Source organism: Heterocephalus glaber, unplaced genomic scaffold, assembly GCF_053883595.1.
Source record: "Heterocephalus glaber isolate CG9 unplaced genomic scaffold, H.glaber_assembly_v1.0 deba00001773, whole genome shotgun sequence".
Lineage (NCBI taxonomy): Eukaryota > Metazoa > Chordata > Mammalia > Rodentia > Bathyergidae > Heterocephalus > Heterocephalus glaber.
Window position 1 is genome coordinate 9,358,386 of NW_028258463.1, and position 21,903 is coordinate 9,380,288.

The window sequence follows — 21,903 nt, forward strand, 5'->3', positions numbered from 1 at the left end:
GGATCCTCCTGCCCCAGCCTCCCAAAGTGCAGGCATGTGCCATTATTCTTGGTTTAGGTCTAGTATTTCGTACATTACATTATTTGGCTCTGTCATTCACTCTCCAAAAAAGGAAAAGATAGTGTGCATTTCAAACTGTTCACAACTACTTATTGTTTTCTTTTATCTACTTATGAATTTAGGAGGTTTAGTTAGATATTCACCTTTTTTTTCAATTCTAAAATACTGTAAATTTCACTAATAGTTTATGCCAAATACACTCTGCTGCCCCTGGCATATTATGTGTATCCTGTTAACTGAGGTAAAGACCTTTATAAAACTAGTCCTAAACAATATGTAATAAAAATCACATGATTGCCTTACAAATAAGACTATTTACAACAGGCAGCAGACTGGATCTACCCCAGTGTTTGTAATTTGCTGATTTAGATCATCAAAAGTCTGTTAATACCACCTGATCATGACAGTTGTTCCCTCAAGAGGTAAGCAATCCAAAGAGTACTGGATTCAGAATCAGAAGATTTAATTCAAGTATTAGTCCTGTTATTTATTAGAATGGGCAAATTATTTAACTATTCTTAGTTTTAATTTTTTCATCTATAAAATTAAGGGATTATTCTAGAGAGCCTTATAGACACCTCCAAAATTACATTAAAATTTGAGGTACTGTGATTTCAGCATTCTTTTTTCTTATTTTTAATTTTTTGATTTATGCAGGTGCCTTTTACCTTGTGTTTGAGTATATGGACCATGACTTAATGGGACTGCTTGAATCGGGTTTGGTGCACTTTTCTGAGGACCATATTAAGTCATTCATGAAACAGCTAATGGAAGGACTGGATTACTGTCACAAAAAGAATTTCCTGCATCGGGACATTAAGTGTTCAAACATTTTGCTGAACAACAGGTAATATAGTAACCACATAAGATTATATACTTCTTTCTCTTCTGAGTTACAGGTAGTTAATTGGGATTATCAGTAGACCTAGTAGTACAAGTTTTTCCTCTTATGTATATCTGATATTTGCACATTAGGAACAATTTATGTTGGGGTACTCTCATCTTCCAGGCCTACAGACTTAGTGTTGGGAAGGAAATAACAGTGATGGGAATTTTTTTTCAATTGCAAGCACTGTAGGGAATCACTCAGATCCTACAGGAATAATGAGAGCTTTTTGCCGTAGTCAGTAGGTAATGTCACAGCCCTATTCAAATTTAAATGTACATTGGATTCTTGCTGATACTCTTCTTGTTGAGTGGAGAGAAACATCTTCCTCTTTTATCTGCTCTTGAACCTTTCTCAGTTACTGTCTTTCAGAGTAAACAAGTTGTGGTTGATATTGACCTCTATTCCATACCTCCAGGTTTTAATAAAAGCGAACCATTAGGAGGCTGGTATTAAGTCTTCAGAAGGTTTTATTGTGTGTTTTCTTCCTTTTTGTTTATTGCTCACCTGCATTGGTAATATCATATACCTGATGCACATTAGCCTTTGTTAGTAGCCCCATCTGTTGAAAGGTAAAGAACAAACCTGGTACCACTGAAATCAGAGCAGTGCTTGGTTCTTCAGGTAACTGGGTTATCCAGATCCATTTTCATCTGAATTAATCATTGTTTTAAACATTACTCCTGTTCAATCCTATCTAACAAACATGTAGGTAAGAATATAGAATAATTATGATATATTTCCTGTCTTTTTGAAGGGGGATAGCCAACCATGCAGGATGACCTGAGATTGTTCCTGTTTTAGCATGAAAAAGTCTCTTATGCAATGGGTGCTCACTAGGGAGTTCAGGCTGGTGGAGGACTTGTACAAATTAATTGTTCTATTCAGGAAATATTTATTAAGCCTGATGTTTTTCCCCCTTGACTTTGGAAATACCTGGAAAGATATACCCTTGAGGAGTGAATAGGAATTTTTCAGAAATACTGACAATGGGGATCAGATTTCTAGGTAGAAGACTACATGCCCAAAAGCATGTAACTACAGAAAGGTCATGTTATGCCTGGAAAACTGTGAGCACATCAGTATCGGTGGAACAAGGAGAGTAAAGCACACAATGGCAAGATATAAAGCAGGATGGTTACTAGAAGCCAATTTAAGGATTTTTTTTTGGTACTGGGGATTGAACTTGGAACCTTGCACTTGTGAGGCAGGCGCTAGAACCACTGAGCTAAATCCCCGGCCCTAATTTAAGGATCTTGTAAATCCTACTAAGGAGCTTAAATTGTCTTGTAGTTGACAGGGAGCCACTGAAGGGTGCTGATCCAGTTTAATTTTAATTGTATGAGTACTGTGTTATTTTAAATTGTAATTAAACACCTTTATTAAGACAGAACATGAGCCAGGCGTGGTGGTGCACACCGGTAATCCCAGCACTCAAGAGGCTGAGGCAGGCAGATTGCCATAAATTCGAGGCCAGCCTAGATTACATAGTGAGCTCAGTGCCAGCCAGAACTACAAAGTGAGACTCTGTTTCAAAAAAAACAAAAACAAAAACAGAACATATTGGTAAAAGGTTGATCCTTAAACCAGATTGTGGCACATAGCTGTAATCCTAGCTAGCTACTTGGGAGGCTGAGCTGTAAGGTTCAAGATATCAAGACTAACCTTGGCAATATAGTGACAGCTTGTCTCAAAAATAGGAAAACAAGGGCCGGGGATTTAGCTCTGGTTTCAGTGCCTGCTGTGCAAGCTCAAGGTCCCGAGTTCAATCTCTGGTACCCAAAAAAAAAAAGGAAAGGATGAATCTTTTTTGTTTTCCTATTTTTTTTTTTTTTTGGTACCGGGGATCAAACTTGGGTTACTTGCGCTTGCAAGGCAGGCAGCAAAACCACTGAGCTAAATCCCCAGCCCAATTCATCCTTTCTGATGTTCTCTGTGACTCAGAGTCGAAGGTTCATAAATCGTTTGTTTGTTTATTTATTTTTATTACTGGAGATCGAACTTGCGACCTTGTGCTTGCAAGGGAAGTGGCGGAACCACTGAGCTGAATCCCCAGCCCGAAGGTTCATAAATCTATATCCATAGTAAATGCTTTACCAAGAACTTGATGCTGGCTGTCATCTTGCAACTTTTTAGCCTAAAGTATTTATATACTTTCTTCTGTTCCCTTTGCTCTTTCCTGGAGGGGATGACTCACACAGCAAGGAGTACTTGCAGCTCTGCTTGGTGTCCTTTGTGGTGGGACCCCTCCCAGGCCCTGGCGTCCTGCAGTTAGCACACTTGAGGTTCAAAACTAAGCTGAACTCCCTCTTTACGTTGCTAAGCAGGGAGTTGGAGTCCCATGGATTGGGATCCTTCAGCCACTTAGCTCCTGTCTTCTCAGGTAGGGTGGCAAGAGGGCTAGGAAGAAAGGGCAGTTGACGTAAGAGAACAGGACTGGGCTCTGGATTGTTCATTATATTTTTACTACACAAGTATAAATGAGATCACAGTATTTTGGATATAGAGATGGCTGTTTAGAAACTGCTCTAATGATCACTATAAGAATACTGTAAGAGTCCTGTATGGTGTGGGACATGTCCGTAATCCTAGCTACTTGGGAGGCTGAGGCAGGACTGCAAGTTCCAGGCCAGGCTGGGGAACTTACTGAGACCTTGACTCAAAATAAAAATATTAAAAGGGGTAGGGATGTAGTTTAGTGGTAGATTGTCTGTGGGTTTGGTCCTTAATAACCACACACACGATATATATATATTCATATAGGTAGATATCTACAGGTATATAGATATGCATAGATAAAATGATAAATGTTTGAACTAACACAGGCCTTGCTAATAGGAGTGGACAGGATAGGGTTGGTAGATTGGTTCATGAGTAGACTTTGGTGGGTGAATGATGAGAATGAATAAGAGAAAGTATGAGTTTAAAATTTCTGATGTGAGAAACTGCCTAGGTGTGTAGCACTCCCAGTCATACATAATACAGATGAATGGGATGGGTGAGTGAAAAGCAGACATATCTTGTAGGTTCTGTTCTGCATCCAGGGTAGTGATATCTAACAGGCATATGGTCATGTGGGAACTTCAGACTAGCAATATAGATTTTCAAGTTAAAAAATACAGAAAAGATGCCAAAAATGGAAACCAAGACAAGACATGGTGGCACACACCTGTAAATCCTAGCACTTGGGAGGCTGAGGCAGGAGGATTGCTGCTAGTTCAAAGACAGCCTGAACTACATACTAAGAGCCTGTTTAGAAAAAAAAAAAAAAAAGAAAGAAAATGGGCAGGGGGTTTAGCTCAGTGGCGCTGTGCCTGCCTTGCAAGCACAAGGTCCTGAGTTCAATCTCTGGTACCAAAATAAAAATAAATAACAATATATGCCTTTAAAAACAAACCCATGGTCTCAGGAAAGATTCCTTGTACTTCTTTGTATAGAGTACATGTTATTCCTATGATTCATGTTATTCCTCTGACATAATAAACAACATAAAGTATTTCCGTTTTATGTTGCCAACGTTTACCAATACTTCCACACTTCTTGTCTCATAAGAGCATAATTAGAAGGAGAAACAAGTAGTCAGTAAAAGTGCTATCACAACTTTCTGTAGTAGGCTAATTTCATTCATATTTCATGGTTTTAGTACTTACTGTGAGCTAGGCAGGAAATAGCTAGGCACTGGTGATTCCAAGATCTTGTCTCTTTTATATCTGTTGCCATTTTAACTTTGTGTATCACCATGCCCTGCTTTTTTGGGGGGGTACTGGGTATCGAACTCGGGTCCTTGTGCTTAACCACTGAGCTAAATCCCTGGCCCAAATAATTTGGTGTTTCTAGTGATTTCTTTTTTTTTTTTTTTTTTTTTAATTTTTTTGTTCCCGGGATCAAACTTGGGTCCTTATGCTTTTGAGACAGGCGGGGTAACCACTGAGCTAAATCCCTGGCCACCATGCCCTGCTTTAAGAGCTGATTTAATGAAAGATTTCATTGCTCATAGGTACTTTGTTTTGATACTTTGTCCCATTGCTCATACTTTGGAGAGCACTTCCTAGCATAGCTTCTTCTTTCTACTGTCTCATTGTTCTGCCTCATTTGGGCTATTAGGCACCAGAGATACCACCAGCCCCCCCATTAAAGTGTGAGTTGGCTTTTCATATATGAATATGAATTCATATGAGCATATGAGCATAATCTATATGAATATGTAATCATATAGATAGGCTTTAGATAGGCTACCTGAATTTAGATAAATATGATTGTTCCAAATCAGTTAATAAATGGGTTTTTAGATTTTAGGGTTTTTTGAGACAGAGTCTTGCTAAGGCAGGAGGATTGCAAGTTCAAGCCCGGCCTGGGCAGTTTAGCAGATAAATAATGAATGAATGAATGAATGGGGATGTACCCCAGTACAAAGCCCCTGGGTTTAATCCTCAGTACCCAAAAAAAAAAAAAAAAAAAAAACCTTACATAAGTAAATTACAGACATCATTACATTTGAGGCTAGTTGGAAAAAAATTATTTCCTAGTAACCTTTTTTTTTTTTTTGGTACCGGGGATCGAACTCAGGACCTTGTGCTTTCAAGGCAGGCGGAAGAACCACCGAGTTAAATCCTCAGCCCCCTAGTAACTTTTAATAGTCAGGGGTTTTTTTTGGTTTTTTTGGTACCAGGGATCGCACTCAGAACTTTGCACTTGTGAGGCAGCCGCACTGCCACTGAGCTAAATCCCCAGCCCCCAGTTCATTTCTTACATGTTTTCAATTATTTGAGAAATGTCTTTTTGTTGCTAGTTTGTTCACACCAGAATCAGTCATTAGATTTGCTAGACCTCTTAAATCTTTCTTAATCTAGAACTCCCCATTCTTTTTTGTCTTCAATAACATTTAATCTGTCAGATTCTCAGCATTGTCAAAGAAATGTATAGACTATATATAGAAATAATATAGAAATCAAATCCAATCAGGCACAGTGGCACACACCTGTAATCCCAGATACTTAGGAGGCTGAAGCAGGAGAATTGCAAGTTGGAGGCCAGTCTTGGCAACTTAGCAAGACCCTGCCTCAAAAATAAAAACGGTTGGGGTTGTTACTTCTTTTTTTTGGTATGGGGGATCAAACTTGGGACCTTGCGCTTGCAAGGCAGGCGCCAGCCCCGACCTGGGGTTGTTACTTCTGCACTCCCTGGATTCAATCCCCAGTACTGCCATACCAAAAAAAAAAAGAATAAGTCAAATCCAAAAATGCAGTAATGGCACTGGGTATGATGGTGCATGCCTGTAATCCCAGCAATCAGGCTGAAGCAGGAGGATAGCCATGAGTTTGAAGCCAGCCTGGGCTACATAATGAGTTCAAGTACAACCTGAATTACACAGCAAGACCCTGTCTCAAAAAACTAAAATAAGAAAAACAAAACAAAAAAATGCAGTAATGGTCTTTTAATAAAAAGCCTGAGGCATTGTAAACTGGGATAATCAAAAGAGGCTTAATTGGGGAAAGTGAGCATTGAATAGAAATTAAAAGAGCAGAGGTAAAAATTCATTTTTGTAATTCTTTTAACTCCTGAATTGGCTCCTTTTTTTTGAAGTGTGATTTGGGGACCACTGCTGTTACTACAAAATAATTGTTTTTTGTTTTACAGTGGACAAATCAAACTAGCAGATTTTGGACTTGCGCGGCTCTATAACTCTGAAGAGAGGTAAGGCATTCATCAAAATTATAAGTGGAGGCGGGGATTTAGCTTAGTCGTTCTATCACCTGCCTCGCAAGCACAAGGTCCTGAGTTCAATCCCCAGTACAAAAACAAAATTACAAGTGGGAAGGATCACTTGAGCCTAAGTGTTCAGGGTCAGGTTAGACCTTTGTTTCCAAAAAGTTAAAAAAAAAAAATATGTGGAAAATAGGAAAGAATCCTTTTATTCTTGAGTAGAGTTGGGGATATAGCTCAGTGACGCCACTGCCTGGCAAGTACAAGGCCCTAAGTTTGATTCCAGTACCCCCAAAAAAGCCTTATATTCTTGAGTATCGTAGTATTCTGCAAATTGCAGTACCTGTCAGAGTTCCCTAATTACCTGAAAGTGTTACCACATAGATTTTAGAAATTAAATTCTGTCTAAATTCTTGAATTAGCCCTTGGCTCAAATAAGTCAACCCAAATTGGAATAAAAGTTATTTCTTCATCTCCCACTTCTGTCCTATTTACTTTGGGACAGTTAGGTTCATGTGTAGCTGTTTTAATAATCTCATCTTGCCGGGGATTTAGCTCAGTGATTTTGCTGTGCAAGGACCCGAGTTCAATCCCTGGTACAAAAAAAAAAAAATCTCATCTTCAGTTGGCAGCTGTGTCTATTTGCTTTTTCATCAAAGCCCATTGTAAATTTACATATAATGGTTTTACATTTCAGTCGCCCTTACACAAACAAAGTCATTACTCTGTGGTACCGACCTCCAGAGCTGCTGCTGGGAGAGGAGCGATATACACCAGCCATAGATGTTTGGAGCTGTGGGTAAGGTTCTCTTTACTTTCTTTTTCAACAATTCACGTATTGTTGCTGTATAACCTGTTTGCTTCTGCATGGGCTTTGTACGTTCTTCTTAGGGTCAAAAAGGTAGACACCCTTGTTCAATTTTTTTTTTTTTTTTGGTACAGGGGATCGAACTCGGGCCCTTGCGCTTGCGCAGCAGGTGGTGAAACAATTGAGCTAAATCCTCGGCCCTTGTTCAATATTTTTTGATATCTGAAATAGGCTTTTTAAAAAATACTTCTTTAATTTCTCAATTGTCTTTTTTTAAAAACTTTGTTTGAATTATTATCCAAATGATAAATCCAGGTAAAGTCCATAGAGAACAGCTGATTGTAAGTCTTTTAATTAAATATCCCTTTTCCATCTCTCTTGGATTTGTTTTCTTACAGTTTCCTTAGGGGAAACTAGGTCATTTGTTCTGTAGACTTCTCACAGTCTGGATTTTGTGTATTATATCCTTAATGGAGTATTTACTTATTCATTTATTTTTGACATGGTTCTTTATCCCTTTTATTTTCTGTAGTAGGTGAGTTCAAGATTGATTTTCAAGCACCCACTGACCTTATTTTGAGATGGTTTTGAGTAATTAACACAAGTTATGTAATCAGTGGCACAGTAAATTTGGGGGTGGGAAATGATAGGAGCCTCTAACCAGAGTAACAGTGTATTTTCTGTGGGTAACTTAAAATCAATAAAGTAATCCACTATAAATTAGTAGTTTTATATTAAAGCTTTATGGGGACAGTTCTAAACATGCCTGATAAAATACTCATCCCTACTAGGGAAGACTTACACACACAAAAAAGATTTACACATACATACTTCTTTAAAAAGATACAGTTGTCTTTTTTGAGATGTTATTAGCTATTGATGATTGGGGGGTCGGTTTTGAGACAGGTTCTTGCTTTGTAGTTGCTGGCCATGAACTCAGTATGTATGTAGCCCAGGCTGGCCTTGAACTCGCTGCAATCCTCCCACCTCTGCCTCCCAAGTGCTGGGATCACAGGCACCTGCCACCACGCCTGGCTTCATTTGAGGTGGTTTTGTACTGGCCACATTCTCATTATACCATTCCTTATTGGAATATTTATTTATTTATTTATTTGGGGATTTTTTTTGTTTTTTTGTTTTGTTTTGTTTTGGTTTTTTTGGTACCGGGGATTGAACTCAGGTCCTTGCGCTTGCGCAGCAGGTGGCAGAACCACTGAGCTAAATCCCCGGCCCTCTTATTGGAATATTTAGATGACGATAACATCTGTGTGTCTGACCCCAGGTGCAAACTTTATAGAGAAGTTAAAGGTCAACTTTTTCATTTTATTTACCAGTTTTCAAAATAATGGCATGGTTGGGCTGGGGATTTAGCTCAGTGGTATAGCGCCTGCCTGGCAAGCGCAAAGCCCTGGGTTCGATTCCCGGTACCAAAAAAGAAAAGTGAAAAAAAAGACCAAAAAAAAAGCCCCTAAAAAAAAAATAATAATAATGACATGGTTTCCTACTGTTCTGTAAAAATGACCAGTGAGGATTTTTTGTTGTATATATTTTTGTTTCATTATAAACTCTTGAATTTAAACATTGATATATTTTAAAGCATTGTGGTTATCACCCTTATTCTTTTTTTTCTTTTTTTTTTTTTTGTGGCACCTGGGATCAAACTCAGGACCTTATGCTTGCCTGGCAGGCTCCATGCCACTGAGCTACATCCCCAACCCATCATCCTTATTCTTGTTTAAACTATTCAGTCTTTTGCCAATGGGAGTTTTGTCAGGTTATAGCGCAAGTTCTCTGGATGCATCATAGTCTTTTTTTTTTTTTTTAGTATATGTTCTGCTGAAGCGAGCACATCATCATAGTAGTCTTCAATAGTTTTCTGGTTCCAGGGTTATCCTGTTCATTTCCTGCCCAGACCTGGAATCAGCCATTTCCCTGAAGGAGTTCCTTTTAGTGAAAAATGATGTTTAGACACCACAGTGTGTCTGATAGAGGCATAACTTTTTTAAAGGGCCGTGTGTGTTATTTTTAATGTCCAACACACTGTCCTTGACCCTCATGCTTTATGATTTTGACATATACAGTATACCTCTTAAAGAGCAGATCACCTTTTCCCATTCTTACCCTTCCTCTGTTAATGTCAGTCTTTAAAAAGAGCACTACATGGGTTTTATTTCAAAATTCAGCAGAATGATGGAAAAAGGCCATAATTTCTAAATAGCCTACCCAAATTAAATGAAGCTTTAGTTAAATTTTACTGACTCAAGCTGGGTGTGTTTGTGTTCTGGACTATTTGCTGTAACTGTATTAGCATTTAAATTCTAACAACTAGGCTCTAAAGTTAACGCCCCATTAAGATGCATGGGGAAAGTTCATAGCTCTGTTGGTACTCTTATTTCAGTCTGTGCTACCCACCTCAGTGCTGTAGCAAAGGGTTGATTACATAATGAAGATATCTTCCTCACCAAAAGACTGAAAAAACATAAAAACAACTGGAAACAACTTTTTGTTTTTGGTACCGGGGATTGAACTCAGGACCTTGCGCTTGCAAGGCAGGTGGTGGCACCACTGAGCTAAATCCCTGGCCCCCTGGAAACAACTTTTTAAAATTAGCTTTCTTGGGCTTGGGATTTAGCCCAGTGGTTCCGTCGCCTGCCTTGCAAGCGCAAGGACCCAAGTTCAATCCCCGGTACCAAAAACAAAAAAAAAAAATTAGCTTTCTTTAAAAAGAAGCCCAGTGACTTTTTTGGTACTGGGAATTGAACTCAGGGCCTGGTGCTTGCCAGGCAGGCGCCACGCCGCTGCCAAGTGACTTACTGAATTGAGATGTGGCTTTACTTTTGAAGTGAACTTACTGCTTTTGTGATCCAGGTTAGTTTCTCTGAAGATACTTGTATAGTATCTTTACAGAGACTTACGTAATGGAGCTGTTCAGTTTACAAATCGGGAAAAAACTAGAAAGAGTGGTCTGAATACCTCACTATTCTTTGTGGGTTTTTCTTTTTTCCTCTTAGTTTACCAGTTGTTTTTTTTATTTTGGTACCGGGGATCGAACTTGGGTCCTTGTGCTTGAGCAGCAGGCAGCGAAACCACTGAGCTAAATCCCTGGCCCGTAGTTTACCAGTTGTTACAATATTGTATTTGGAACTTAACTTGGCAGTTGATGTTGGAGACAGAACTAAATTTTACTTTTACCCTTTTCATCCCTAAGGTTTAAGAGAATATTGGAAGTGAAAATTTTTCTTTTGTCATTTGATAAATGCTAATTTAACAATTAAATGCAAATATATTAGTAAGTGCCAATAAATTATTAAATACCTACAGAATGCTGTTAATCACTTTAAAGCTAGGTTTGTTTTACTTTCTCAGATTAAATCGAGCTAAAACATTTCAAAGTAGATCTACAAACTTAGTCTTGTATTTGTAAATGAAACTCATTTCAAAAGCACAAGTCAGCAGGGCATGGTAGCACATGCCTGTAATCCCAATACTTGGGAGGCCGAGGTGGCATGTGAGTTCAAGGCCAACCTGAAGTACATAGTGAGACTCTGTCTCAAAAGACAAAAAAAAGAAAATAATTCTGGCAGATAACAATAAATTGTTTTCTTTGCAAATACAGTGGGCCGAACATATTTTACCAAACAAATTAATGGCAAATTAGTATTTCCTTTATAGAAACTACTGAGCTCCCTTATAAAATTGTCTTTAGTTATTTTCTTATAGTAATGTGGTAGAAATGAAGGACTCTTGACTCCTTTTCTCTGCTTATAGACTGTTCTTTACAGATGGAAAAATTTCATCTGCAGGCAGATTTAAATACTTTATACCAGTTGTGGCAAACCAATGGCACACATGCTGCAGGGGGCTTTTTGTATCATTGAGAGCTCTAAACGGTTCACATCACAGCTTTATACGGTCTGTTTTCATTACAAGAAATTTTTTTTTTTTTAGGAAGTTCAGATGCTGAACTTCTAGTCTAGTTTACAACTAGATCTGATATCAGATGTTGTCTGATACTCTATAAAAGTTTGTTAAGACATACTTGAGGGCGGGGGATTTAGCTCATTGGTTTCCCTGCCTGCTGCGCAAGCGCAAGGACCCGAGTTCGATCCCCAGTACCAAAAAAAGAAAAAAGAAAAAAAAAGACATACTTGAAACAGACTCTGGGGATTTCTTTCTTGACCTCTCAATTTTACTCTTTGTAGGTGCATCCTTGGGGAACTGTTCACAAAGAAGCCTATTTTTCAAGCTAATCTGGAACTGGCTCAGCTGGAACTGATCAGGTATAGCTTGCAGGTCTTGATTTCCCAGGTGTGATAGGTAATCTAATCCTCTAATTTCTGAAACATTTCAGTTATTCTAAAATTTACAGCAGTACCTCGGTTCATAAATGCTTTTGTTTGCAAACAGTTTGGTTCACAAACAGAAGCACTTGGCAGAATTTTGTCTTTGTTTGTGAGCTCTGCATCAGGTGATGAACACAACCCTGGCCATCTTTCTCGCACAAACATGAACATAGCAGTCTTTCCCAGAATGATGGAATGAATTAAGTTTGTGAACCGAGACACCACTCTAAATTTCTACTAAATGATTATACAAGTAAATCTCTCTTTGCCCAATTGGGTTTACCTCTGTTTTGTCATGGTTTGTATGTGTAAAGAAGCTGTATTCCACATGCTATAAAATATGTATTTATTTATGTAAGAAATTATGTGTGTGTGTATACATACTTTTTGTTTGTTTGTTTTTTGGCTGCTAGGGATTGAACTCGGGGCCTGCACATGCTAAGCATGTGCTGTATCACTGATAGAATTCCCAACCTCTCCACATAATTTTAAAAGTCCTATCTTGTATATTTTATTAGTTCTTCAGATAACAGCATGCTACAGCTGAGTGTAGGGGTGCATGCTTATAGTCCCCAAGTACTCAGGAGGTGGACATGGGAGGGTCACATGAGCCCAAGGGTTCAGGGCCACCCAGGGCAACATAGCAAGACACATCTCAGAAACATTAAGAATAAAGCTAGGCATGGTGGTGCATGCCTATAATCCCAGCACTCCAAAGGCTGAGGCAGGAGGATCACTCAAGGCCAGCCTGGGCTACATAGTAAGTTTAAGGCCAGTCTGAACTATATAGTGAGACCCTGTCTCCAAAAAATAAAAAATAAAAAATGCATACTGTTTTCAGGATGGCTGATTTCTTCTTAAATTTGATTAAATTTACAGGGCTAAGGGTATAGCTCAGTGGCAGAGCATGTGCTTGCCAGATACAAGAGCTTGGGTTCAATTGCCAGCACCAAAAAATAAAAACAAATAAGATTAAAATTTAAACTTACTCAGCAGACAATTACTGAGTCGATTATAAATCAAATGACTTTTCTGTCAAACTTTATGATTTAGGGGAACGTAAGATAGAAGTTTAATATATATATGCATATTAAAATTAAACCTAAAATAAAAGATAAGGGGAAGGCCTGAGGTTAGGATGGAATTCGGATTCCCTTTTTTTTCTCCACAATAAAATTGAAGGGAAGAATACAACAAGCAAATGTAGATATTTTTTAAAAATAATATACCATAACTCATTGCTTATTACACAGTAAATTCTCAAGTATCAAAACTTCTAGTCTTGGTCTCTCATCTCACTTTTCCCTGTAGAACTCTGTAGAACCCACTCCTATAATTTCTCGTACTTGAAATTAATAATAACAGAACAAAATTGGTAATGAAAACTTCTTTGAGAGATTAAAAATGTGCTTTACAAAACCAAGTGTGTTGGGCTGGGGATTTAGCTCAGTGGTTCCACTACCTTCCTCGAAAGCACAAGGTCCTGAGTTCAATCCCCGGTACTGAAAAAAAAAGAAAACAAAATCAAGTATGAGGATTACTTTGGATTGTTATACCAGTATTTTTTATTTTTCTTTTTTTTTTTTTGGTACCGGGGATCAAACTCAGGTCCTTGTGCTTGTGCAGCAGGCAACGAAACCACTGAGCTAAATACCCGGCCCACCAGTATTTTTTCTTGTTGTTTTTCTATCCTATTCTTTCTATTCTTAAAACAGTAAAGTCATGTTTTACCTTTCTGCATACCCTCTAATATAATAAACAAAGATTGCCCAGTCCTCCGGAGGTAATAATTTCTGCTTCTAGAACCTGCAGAATTCAGGATGCTAACTTACTCACTTTCTTGCTCTTGCTTTTTGTTTTGTTTTCAGCCGTCTCTGTGGTAGTCCTTGTCCAGCTGTGTGGCCTGATGTTATCAAACTGCCTTACTTCAACACCATGAAACCAAAGAAACAATATAGACGGCGTCTACGAGAGGAATTCTCTTTGTGAGTTTGGCAAAAATGTATACCTCATTTCTGATCCAGCTTACATGGTACTTCCCTTTTTTCTGGCCTAAGGAGATAATATTGTCCCAGTTTATAATGTTGCACATTTCATATATGAATTATGAGTATATGAGTGTTATCACAGCCCTTTTCTCATCTAAGGGCTTTAGACAATAGAAAACCATTTTATTTTGAATAATACATAAATTTCCTTATAGTCCTTCTGATTTTCCCAAGGAAAAGAGAATGAAACTGGTGACTTCATGTTTTTTACCTGTATTTCAGCTTTTCGTTTCTTTCTTTTCTTGTTTGTTTGTTTGTTTGTTTGGTGAGACAGGGTCTAGCTATGTAGTTCAGGGTGACCTCAAACTCACAATGATCCTCCTGCCTCAGCCTCCCAAGTGCTGAGATTACAGGCGTCCGCCACCACACCCAGCTGCAGCAATTCTTAAATCCTGTGTGGGAGCATATTTGTTCACTCTCATTAGCCAGCTTCCATCTCCCTTTGCTCAGGATTGCATGGAGCTAGAAATTCAGAGCTCTTTTGACACAAGTTTACAAGTTTAAGAACTGTAGTGGTGCATGCCTGTAATCCTGTCACCCTGGAGGCTGAGCCAGGATCACAGGTTCAAGGCCAGCCTGGGCAACTTAGCAACTTGCAAAACTCTTTCTCAGAATAAGAGATAATAAAAAAGGTTGGGAGTGTAGCTCAGTACATAGGCCCTGGGTTTAGTCCCTCGTACACTATAGGGTCATTGTGAACTTGGTGTTTCTCTTTTCACAGCATTCCTTCAGCAGCACTTGATTTATTGGATCACATGCTGACGCTGGACCCTAGCAAGCGATGCACAGCAGAACAGACCCTACAGAGTGACTTCCTTAAAGATGTGGAGCTCAGCAAAATGGCTCCGCCAGAGTGAGTGCTGGTGGCTTGTAGGGACCTTCTACCTCCCCTAGGACTCAAAATAATAGTTTTATTGAGCAGCTCAAAATAAGCATTTAAAAGAACCACAAATAGCTAAGTCTCAAATGAAGGCATGTCCTTGAATATTATGGTTGATAGAGAAGTTTGTTTTATTGTTTTAAATAGTGTTCACTTTAGCTATAATTTTTGTTCTAATTTGCTCTAATCCCCCAAATACTGCCCTGTACAAACCTCTTTGAAAGTGTTCTTGTTTTTGCTCTTACCCATTCCATCTGGTTAAGTCACTTAAATCTGTGGTAACTGTTATTTTCTCAGTCTTAATTCTACATAGTTTGTTTGCATCACTGTCAGCTCATTGAATTTTGATATGAAAAATAAGATCTTTGTGTCTCATTTTCATTGTAATCTTATGCAGTTCTTGTATTATGTAGGATATGCAAAAGTGTCCCCATATTCTGGCACCAAGAAAGTCTATAATTTATCTTCTTTTGTTGTTGTTGCCAGGGATTGAACTCGGGTTCTTGCGCTTGCGCATCAGGCAGCAAAACCACTGAGCTAAATCCCCGGCCCTATAATTTATCTTTGAATTTATCACTGACAGTATTGTAGCTTCTGGTTTGTTTTTTTTTTGCATTTTCTTTCTTTAGAACAACAGACTGCATGCCTTGAAGAAATGGATAGGGTGTACATGCATAGGTGGTACTATAAAGCTGATTATGCCAAAGAAACGCCCCCATTCATTTCTCACTAAAATTTTCATATACTGAATGTGGTTGAAATACCTAACCTTTTTACTAAAATTTATAAACTCCTATTACAGAGATTTTTGTCATAAGATTTGACTGACTTGTGATTATATTACTGAGTATGGGAAAGTCTGGAAATATACCAAACAATACATAGTGCTAAACTCCATAGATGAAAAAGTTAATAATATTCAGTCATGGAGATTTGGTGGGCAGAATGAGGAAAGAATAAGTCTTTGGTCCTCATTGACCGAATAACAGATTTTGCACAGAGGCAATTTAATCATGATATATTTATATGGTTCCAAGATTTAAATCACCACCTTTCCTAGACTTTTTATCTTTGTCTTTTTATTTATTCCCAGCTGAAGTTTGACCATCTCTTTGACACTTTTTTTTTATACTAGGGATCAAACCCTGGGTGCTCTACCACTGAGCTACATCCTCACCCCTTTTTATTTTTTATTTTGAGTCAAGGTCTCTCACTGTTAAGTTGTTCAAGTGAGACTAGAACTTCAGCTTCCCTTAGTGGTGGGATTACAGGTGTGCACCACCACACTCAGCTGAATTCTGTTTATTTGTTTTTTTCTTATTATGTCAAAAAAACCAGTATTTGACTAGAATATAGGCATTCATATAGCACTGTATCTCTAATATTAGCAAGATTCTCATTTCTCACTATAAATCTTCTGGACTTGCAGACTTATTTCCTCAGGCTCCCATCTGCCATAATTCTTTATATCCTGCTAAACTCCTCAGTAACTTTTATGTTTTCCTTATTATTTCCACTTTCCATATTGTTTGCTTTCTTATTTTAATCCCTTATCCCTTTGTTCACTCACTACTGCATTCCTGTTTACTTTGTCTTTTTCTAGCCTCCCTCACTGGCAGGATTGCCATGAATTATGGAGTAAGAAACGGCGACGGCAGCGACAAAGTGGTATTGTAGTAGAAGAGCCACCTCCATCCAAAGTTTCTCGGAAAGAAACTACCTCAGGGACAAGTGCTGAGCCTGTGAAGAGCAGTAGCCCAGTACCACCTCAGCCTGCTGCTGGCAAAGTGGAGCAGCCCGGGACTGGGGATTCAGTAGGTCAGTGCTGCAGTGGGGCCTTTGTGCTTCTATTTTCTTTACTTAGCACATTTTGGCAGATTTTGAAGATCAAGTGCAAGGAGTGTGCATGCGCATGTGTGTTGTATCTTTTATACATCAGTGTAGGCCTTAGGAAAGAGGCCTCCCTTGTCCCGTGAGGCCTTAAGAAAGAGGGTTGTCATTTTTTTTTTGTATTGGAGATCGAACTCGTGCTTGCGAGGCAGGTGGCAGAACCACTGAGCTAAATCCCTGGCCCAAGGTTGTCTTCATTTATGGGGAGAGCATAAACCAAACCATGTTTGGTACATACAGTTAACAAAGTCCGTGGTAGACCATTTTCCTTCCTAGACGTAAGGAATACTGTGTGGCACAAATCATTGAATTAGGTAAGCAAAATTTAAGGCTAGTTCACCCATGTCTTTCAAATTCACATAATTTAGAGCCACATTATGTTAGGTTTGATAAGATTTTAGAATCCAGTGTTAAATTATAATTACTTTGGGTCTGTGATGGGGAACCTTTTAAAGACCGAGTCCCCAAACTGCAACCCAGAACCCACTTACTTATCACAGAGTGCCAACACTGCAATTAAATCTGAATACTGAGGTTTTAGTTTAGAAAAAACAACTGTTACCTGATGCTCAGCTACTAGGGCGACTTGGCTCGCATGCCCACTGCAGCACGTGTGCCATAGGTTCTCTACCACTATCGGTAGTTAGTCCTGTAAACTCTTACTTGTTTGGGGCGTTTTTTTGGTACCGGGGATCAAACTCAGGTCCTTCCACTTGCAAGGCAGGCAGTGGAACCAATGTAAACTATTATTTGATCTAAAAATATTTAAAACTGTGTCATAATTATTATTATAATGAAATACTTATGTAGTACCACGAATTTTTCTGAACTGCAAATATTTTTCTGACTTGCTTTCTGTTCCCCATCCATGTACAGTAGTAGTTCTCCACATTGGCTACACATTAGAATCAACCAAGAAACTTAAAAAAAAAAACCCTCAAACACAATGCCAGATTTCTAGGGATGAAGCATGAAGCATCTGATTTGTTTCATTGAGATGAGGTCTTACTCTGTAGCCCAGGCTGGCCTCAAACTTGCAGGCCTCCTGCTTCATCCTCCCACATGCTGGTATTACAGGCATGTACAACCGTACCCTGCTTGAAATTTAAAAGCTTAGTAATTCTTATGTACAGTAAAGGTTGAAAAATCACTGACCATGAGGATTACAGAAAAAATGAAATCACTTTCACACAGAGATTTTTTAATCTCTGTATTTTTAAGCCAAAGTATAAAGATTAACAACCTATGTCCTGACAATTTGAGACATGAAAAATGAGATACTCAAAGTAAAACATCATTCTTTAGATATTATAAGTTGCTGTTACCAGTTGAAGAAGGCAAGGGGCCCCTGCCCTACCTCATCCTCTTATATTGGCTCCACTGTCTCCCCACAGGCCTTGGTGACATCACACAACAGCTGAATCAAAGTGAATTAGCAGTGTTACTGAACCTGCTGCATAGCCAAACTGACCTGAGCATCCCTCAGATGGCACAGCTGCTTAACATTCACTCTAACCCGGAGATGCAGCAACAGCTGGAAGCCCTCAACCAATCCATCAATGCCCTGACAGAAGCCACTTCCCAGCAGCAGAACTCAGAGCCCATACCCCCAGAGGAGTCTTTGAAGGAACCACCCCCTGCTCCAGCAGCCCTGCCTTCAGCAGAACAGACGACCCCTGAAGCTTCAAGCACACCAGCTGACATGCAGAATATGTTGGCAGTTCTCTTGAGTCAGCTGATGAAAACCCAGGAGCCAGCGAGCAACATAGAGGAAAACAACAGTGACAAGAATAGTGGGTCACAGGGGCCCCGAAGAACTCCCACAATGCCACAGGAGGAGGCAGCAGGTAAACAGACCGGTCATGAATCTCATTGAGCTCAGGTGCTGTTGATCCTCTTAAAAATCTCTAACATTTTATTTTTCACATCAATGACCTCCGTTTCAGTTTTTCTGTAACCTAGTCTACAGGAGAACATTGCACCAAGGTGATGTATTTCTTAGCCAACTTCTTTTATTTAAGTCTCAGAGCTTCTCAAAGCACCTTCCATATACTGATTGTTTTTCCACTTTGTAGGATGTAGGTAAGTAAAACCCCTTTGTTCTAACCAAGGAAACCACAGCCATGGCTAGTAATGTGTCTTGAATCACTGTGTGTGTGGTACCCGGCTGGTCCTAGAACAAACTGTTGTCACATTGTATTTCCTTACTTCTAGTGGAGTGGATGCTGGATATGGGAGTCTTACCTGGAAGATCCAGTCAAGAAAACCCCAATAAAATTATCACTTTAATTTCTTGAAGAACAATTTGGGAACAGCTCTAAGTAGATAATTAACACCATATATTTCCTTTCAAAAAATAATAGCATACAAAAACGATTCCTTTAAGTATGTGTTCCCTGAAAGAAACAATGGAATGGACCCCAACATTATAAAAAAGAAAAAAAAATCTGAAAAAAATATTATACCATGATCTCACATGACCACAGCATGCAATTTATTAGAGAAAAAAGAAGTTCAAATTCTCTCATGAATTTTGATTCACAGTGTTATTTGCAAAATCTGTCCTGTTTTCAACTCCTTGGAAATTTTCACTGTCTATGAAGACCCCATGAATTGGGGAATAAGAAGAGGCACAGGGCTGAAGAGGTTCACTAGCCCTTCAACTCTAGGGACCTGCGTTCACATTTCATGTGGAATAGTGCAGAAAATACATGCTTTATTTTCAGTAGTCTAAGGTCATTTTTCATATATGAAAATACTTAAAAGTGGAAGGTAATAAAGAAAATTAGTCCCTTACTTTACAAATAGGAAAACCACAATCCAGGGAATTTAGATAAGTTTGGCTGTAGCCCTTTGGCAAAAACTGGAGCTCATGTGCTTCCTTATTACTTTGCCACACTGTCATGAGCAGCTGTTTCTAAGAGACTCCAGGGCCTGGAGTAACAGGACAGGCTACATAGAAGTAAAGCAGCAGCCTCTTTGTCTCATCACTCAGGTTCTGACTCCTCCCTCCTCCACCCACTGAGAAAGATTCAGCTCTATTGAAAATGCCTGAAAGAAGTGGGTCAAACTAAATAGCGTAGTGATTGGAAGAAATCCTCTCAATAATTGAACCAGCAGACTGTCAGCCACCTAATGAAATGGAACTAAAGCTGAGGCCTGACTGACCTATGGTCAGAAATTGTTGGATTAACTTTTCAGAGGATAACATAAAATGCACAGCTAATTATTATAGACTTTCCCTCTTCCTCGATGCCTCTTCCCTGGCCATTGCACTGTTCATTAGCACTTCCACCAGAGGGCAGACTGTAAGCCTAGGTGACAGCCTATCAGTTTGGCTACTCTTCAGTTATTCTGTACTTGTTGGGAAAGGGCAGTGGTTGAAATCTTAATAAATTTTAAAAAGGTTTTAAGTTATTTTTACATTTACTTAATACCTCCCTGCATTAGTACAAAACTGTTAAAGATTGACAACATTAACAATTTAAATCTTACAACAATATGATTTGTAATTCATATTTTTTAATTCCTTTAAGAAGTTTTAACTTTAGTCCTTTACAATCCATCTGTGTTGCTATTTTGAAATAGAATTTTCATTTGATATATGTGAATTTGAGCCCAAGAATTAATTCTGTTGAAACACACAATTAGGCCATTTACATAAAAGATAAAGTTTAAATATGAAAAGTAGTGTAGTTGGAAAATGTAAGTTTAAATTTGCCCACTTTTGAAGTTATGCATTTTTAAAGTTGTTTGCCCTCAGTGTTAAAACCCCTGGTGTTCCATTGCATGTGTAATCCCCACATACTTTTAAATGACTGGGTACTTTAATGTCCTTAAATAGTAAAAAGAAAGATATGTGGTGTTGACAGCAAAAGGCTCTGAAATCATAGGTGCTTATAGTCCATTTAGCATGTCAGGGTATCTACTCTTCAAATTGTGAATTTTCCATAGCTAATTTTCTGTCCTTAAATTCATTTTCCCCTGCTGCCCACCACCCAGGCCATCAGTCAACAAGTAATTTGCTGGGTATACTACATATAAGATGAACAGCCTGTCCCTGGACTGTCCTGGTTTTAAAACTGATAGTTGGCAACTTTGGAACCCTCTCAGTCCTGGGAAAACTGAGACCGTTGATCAGCCGCCTTGTATATTATATATAGCACCTAACACTCATCCTTACACTGCACAACCTAAGATTTTATATAGCATTTCCAGAATGCTTTCATCTGCATGCTTAGGGAATGCAAACTTAGTGTTTTTGTAAAATAAAATCAAGGTGAATATGCTAATTATGAAAATAATTATAACAAAAAATTGCTTTCAGCTTATCTAATGATTTCATACCACTGTTAGCTCAAAAATGTTAGAATGACTGAATATTTTAAAACATGCTTCCATGGGGAAAACATGGGAAAAGAAAAATCAGTCATTTAGAAGATGTTCCAAGCCTTTTCTTAAGCAGGGTGAGTCCCAGCTCTCTGAAGACACTGTTCTGACCCTACTTCTGTCTCAGTGGTTTTGTACATCCTCAGTCTCACACCATTTTACGTCTCTTCTCTCCTGCCTTTGCAGGAGTTCATTATCAGACAAATGATTGCCATGATTAGGCAAATTTAAACAGCAGTGGAGAAAAGAAAGTCTGGGGAAGTGTTTCAAGAAAGACGTGCTCAGCTGGTGGCACACGCCTGTAATCTGAGCACTCCGGCGGCTGAGGCAGGAGGAGTGCTGAGAATTCGAGGCCAGCCTGAGCTACAGAGTGAGACCCTGTCTCCAACCACCCCCCTCAAAAAAAAAAGATGTTAGTGAAGACTGATTAGTTCCTAAATACTAAGTTCTTTACACTGTCGTAGGATAAACAAATGTTCATCAGCAGCCCATTTTGCATGACACTATTATAGTGAATTTTTTTTTTATAGAATGAAAAAAAAAATGCAAAAGGTAGGAAAATAAAACAGAAAATTATGGTATGCTACTTTAAAATCACTGTTAATGAAGGAAGTTGAATGCCACTGTGGTTGTTAGTATCCCTTTCTTGAGAATATGATTAGGGGGACCAGCGACTGAAGTTTGGAGAAGCAATTATATATGATGGTGATGAGAAAGTTTCACTTTATTTCATCTCTCCTGTACATTAAGTTTTACTTCAGGTTAACCTTATATCATCAAATGTTCTGTAAATGTGTTAGCCAAGCCTGTGCTAGGTCTTGGTTGTACAACAAGATCGTGTCCTAGAAATGTGACCACATCATGTGTATTGTTCCCTGTCCTTCTGTCTGCTTTAT

The 21,903-nt window shown here is 38.7% G+C and overlaps 1 protein-coding gene across 12 annotated transcripts in view; it reads left to right on the forward strand.

Annotated features, from left to right (window-relative positions):
• The window catches only part of Cdk12 (cyclin dependent kinase 12), an 81,649-nt gene that overhangs the window by 36,346 nt on the left and 23,400 nt on the right, over positions 1-21,903 (forward strand). For all 12 annotated transcript variants that reach the window (XR_002387579.2, XR_002387581.2, XR_002387585.2 and 9 more), the window contains 8 exons: positions 718-907; positions 6,584-6,640; positions 7,347-7,448; positions 11,660-11,737; positions 13,669-13,785; positions 14,570-14,701; positions 16,332-16,546; positions 18,013-18,465. Coding sequence is in view for 3 of the 12 variants with exons in the window: in XM_021239910.2 (XP_021095569.1) it covers positions 718-907; positions 6,584-6,640; positions 7,347-7,448; positions 11,660-11,737; positions 13,669-13,785; positions 14,570-14,701; positions 16,332-16,546; positions 18,013-18,465 (1,344 nt within the window). In the remaining 9 variants the exon portion in view is untranslated. The remainder of the gene's footprint in view (positions 1-717; positions 908-6,583; positions 6,641-7,346; positions 7,449-11,659; positions 11,738-13,668; positions 13,786-14,569; positions 14,702-16,331; positions 16,547-18,012; positions 18,466-21,903) is intronic.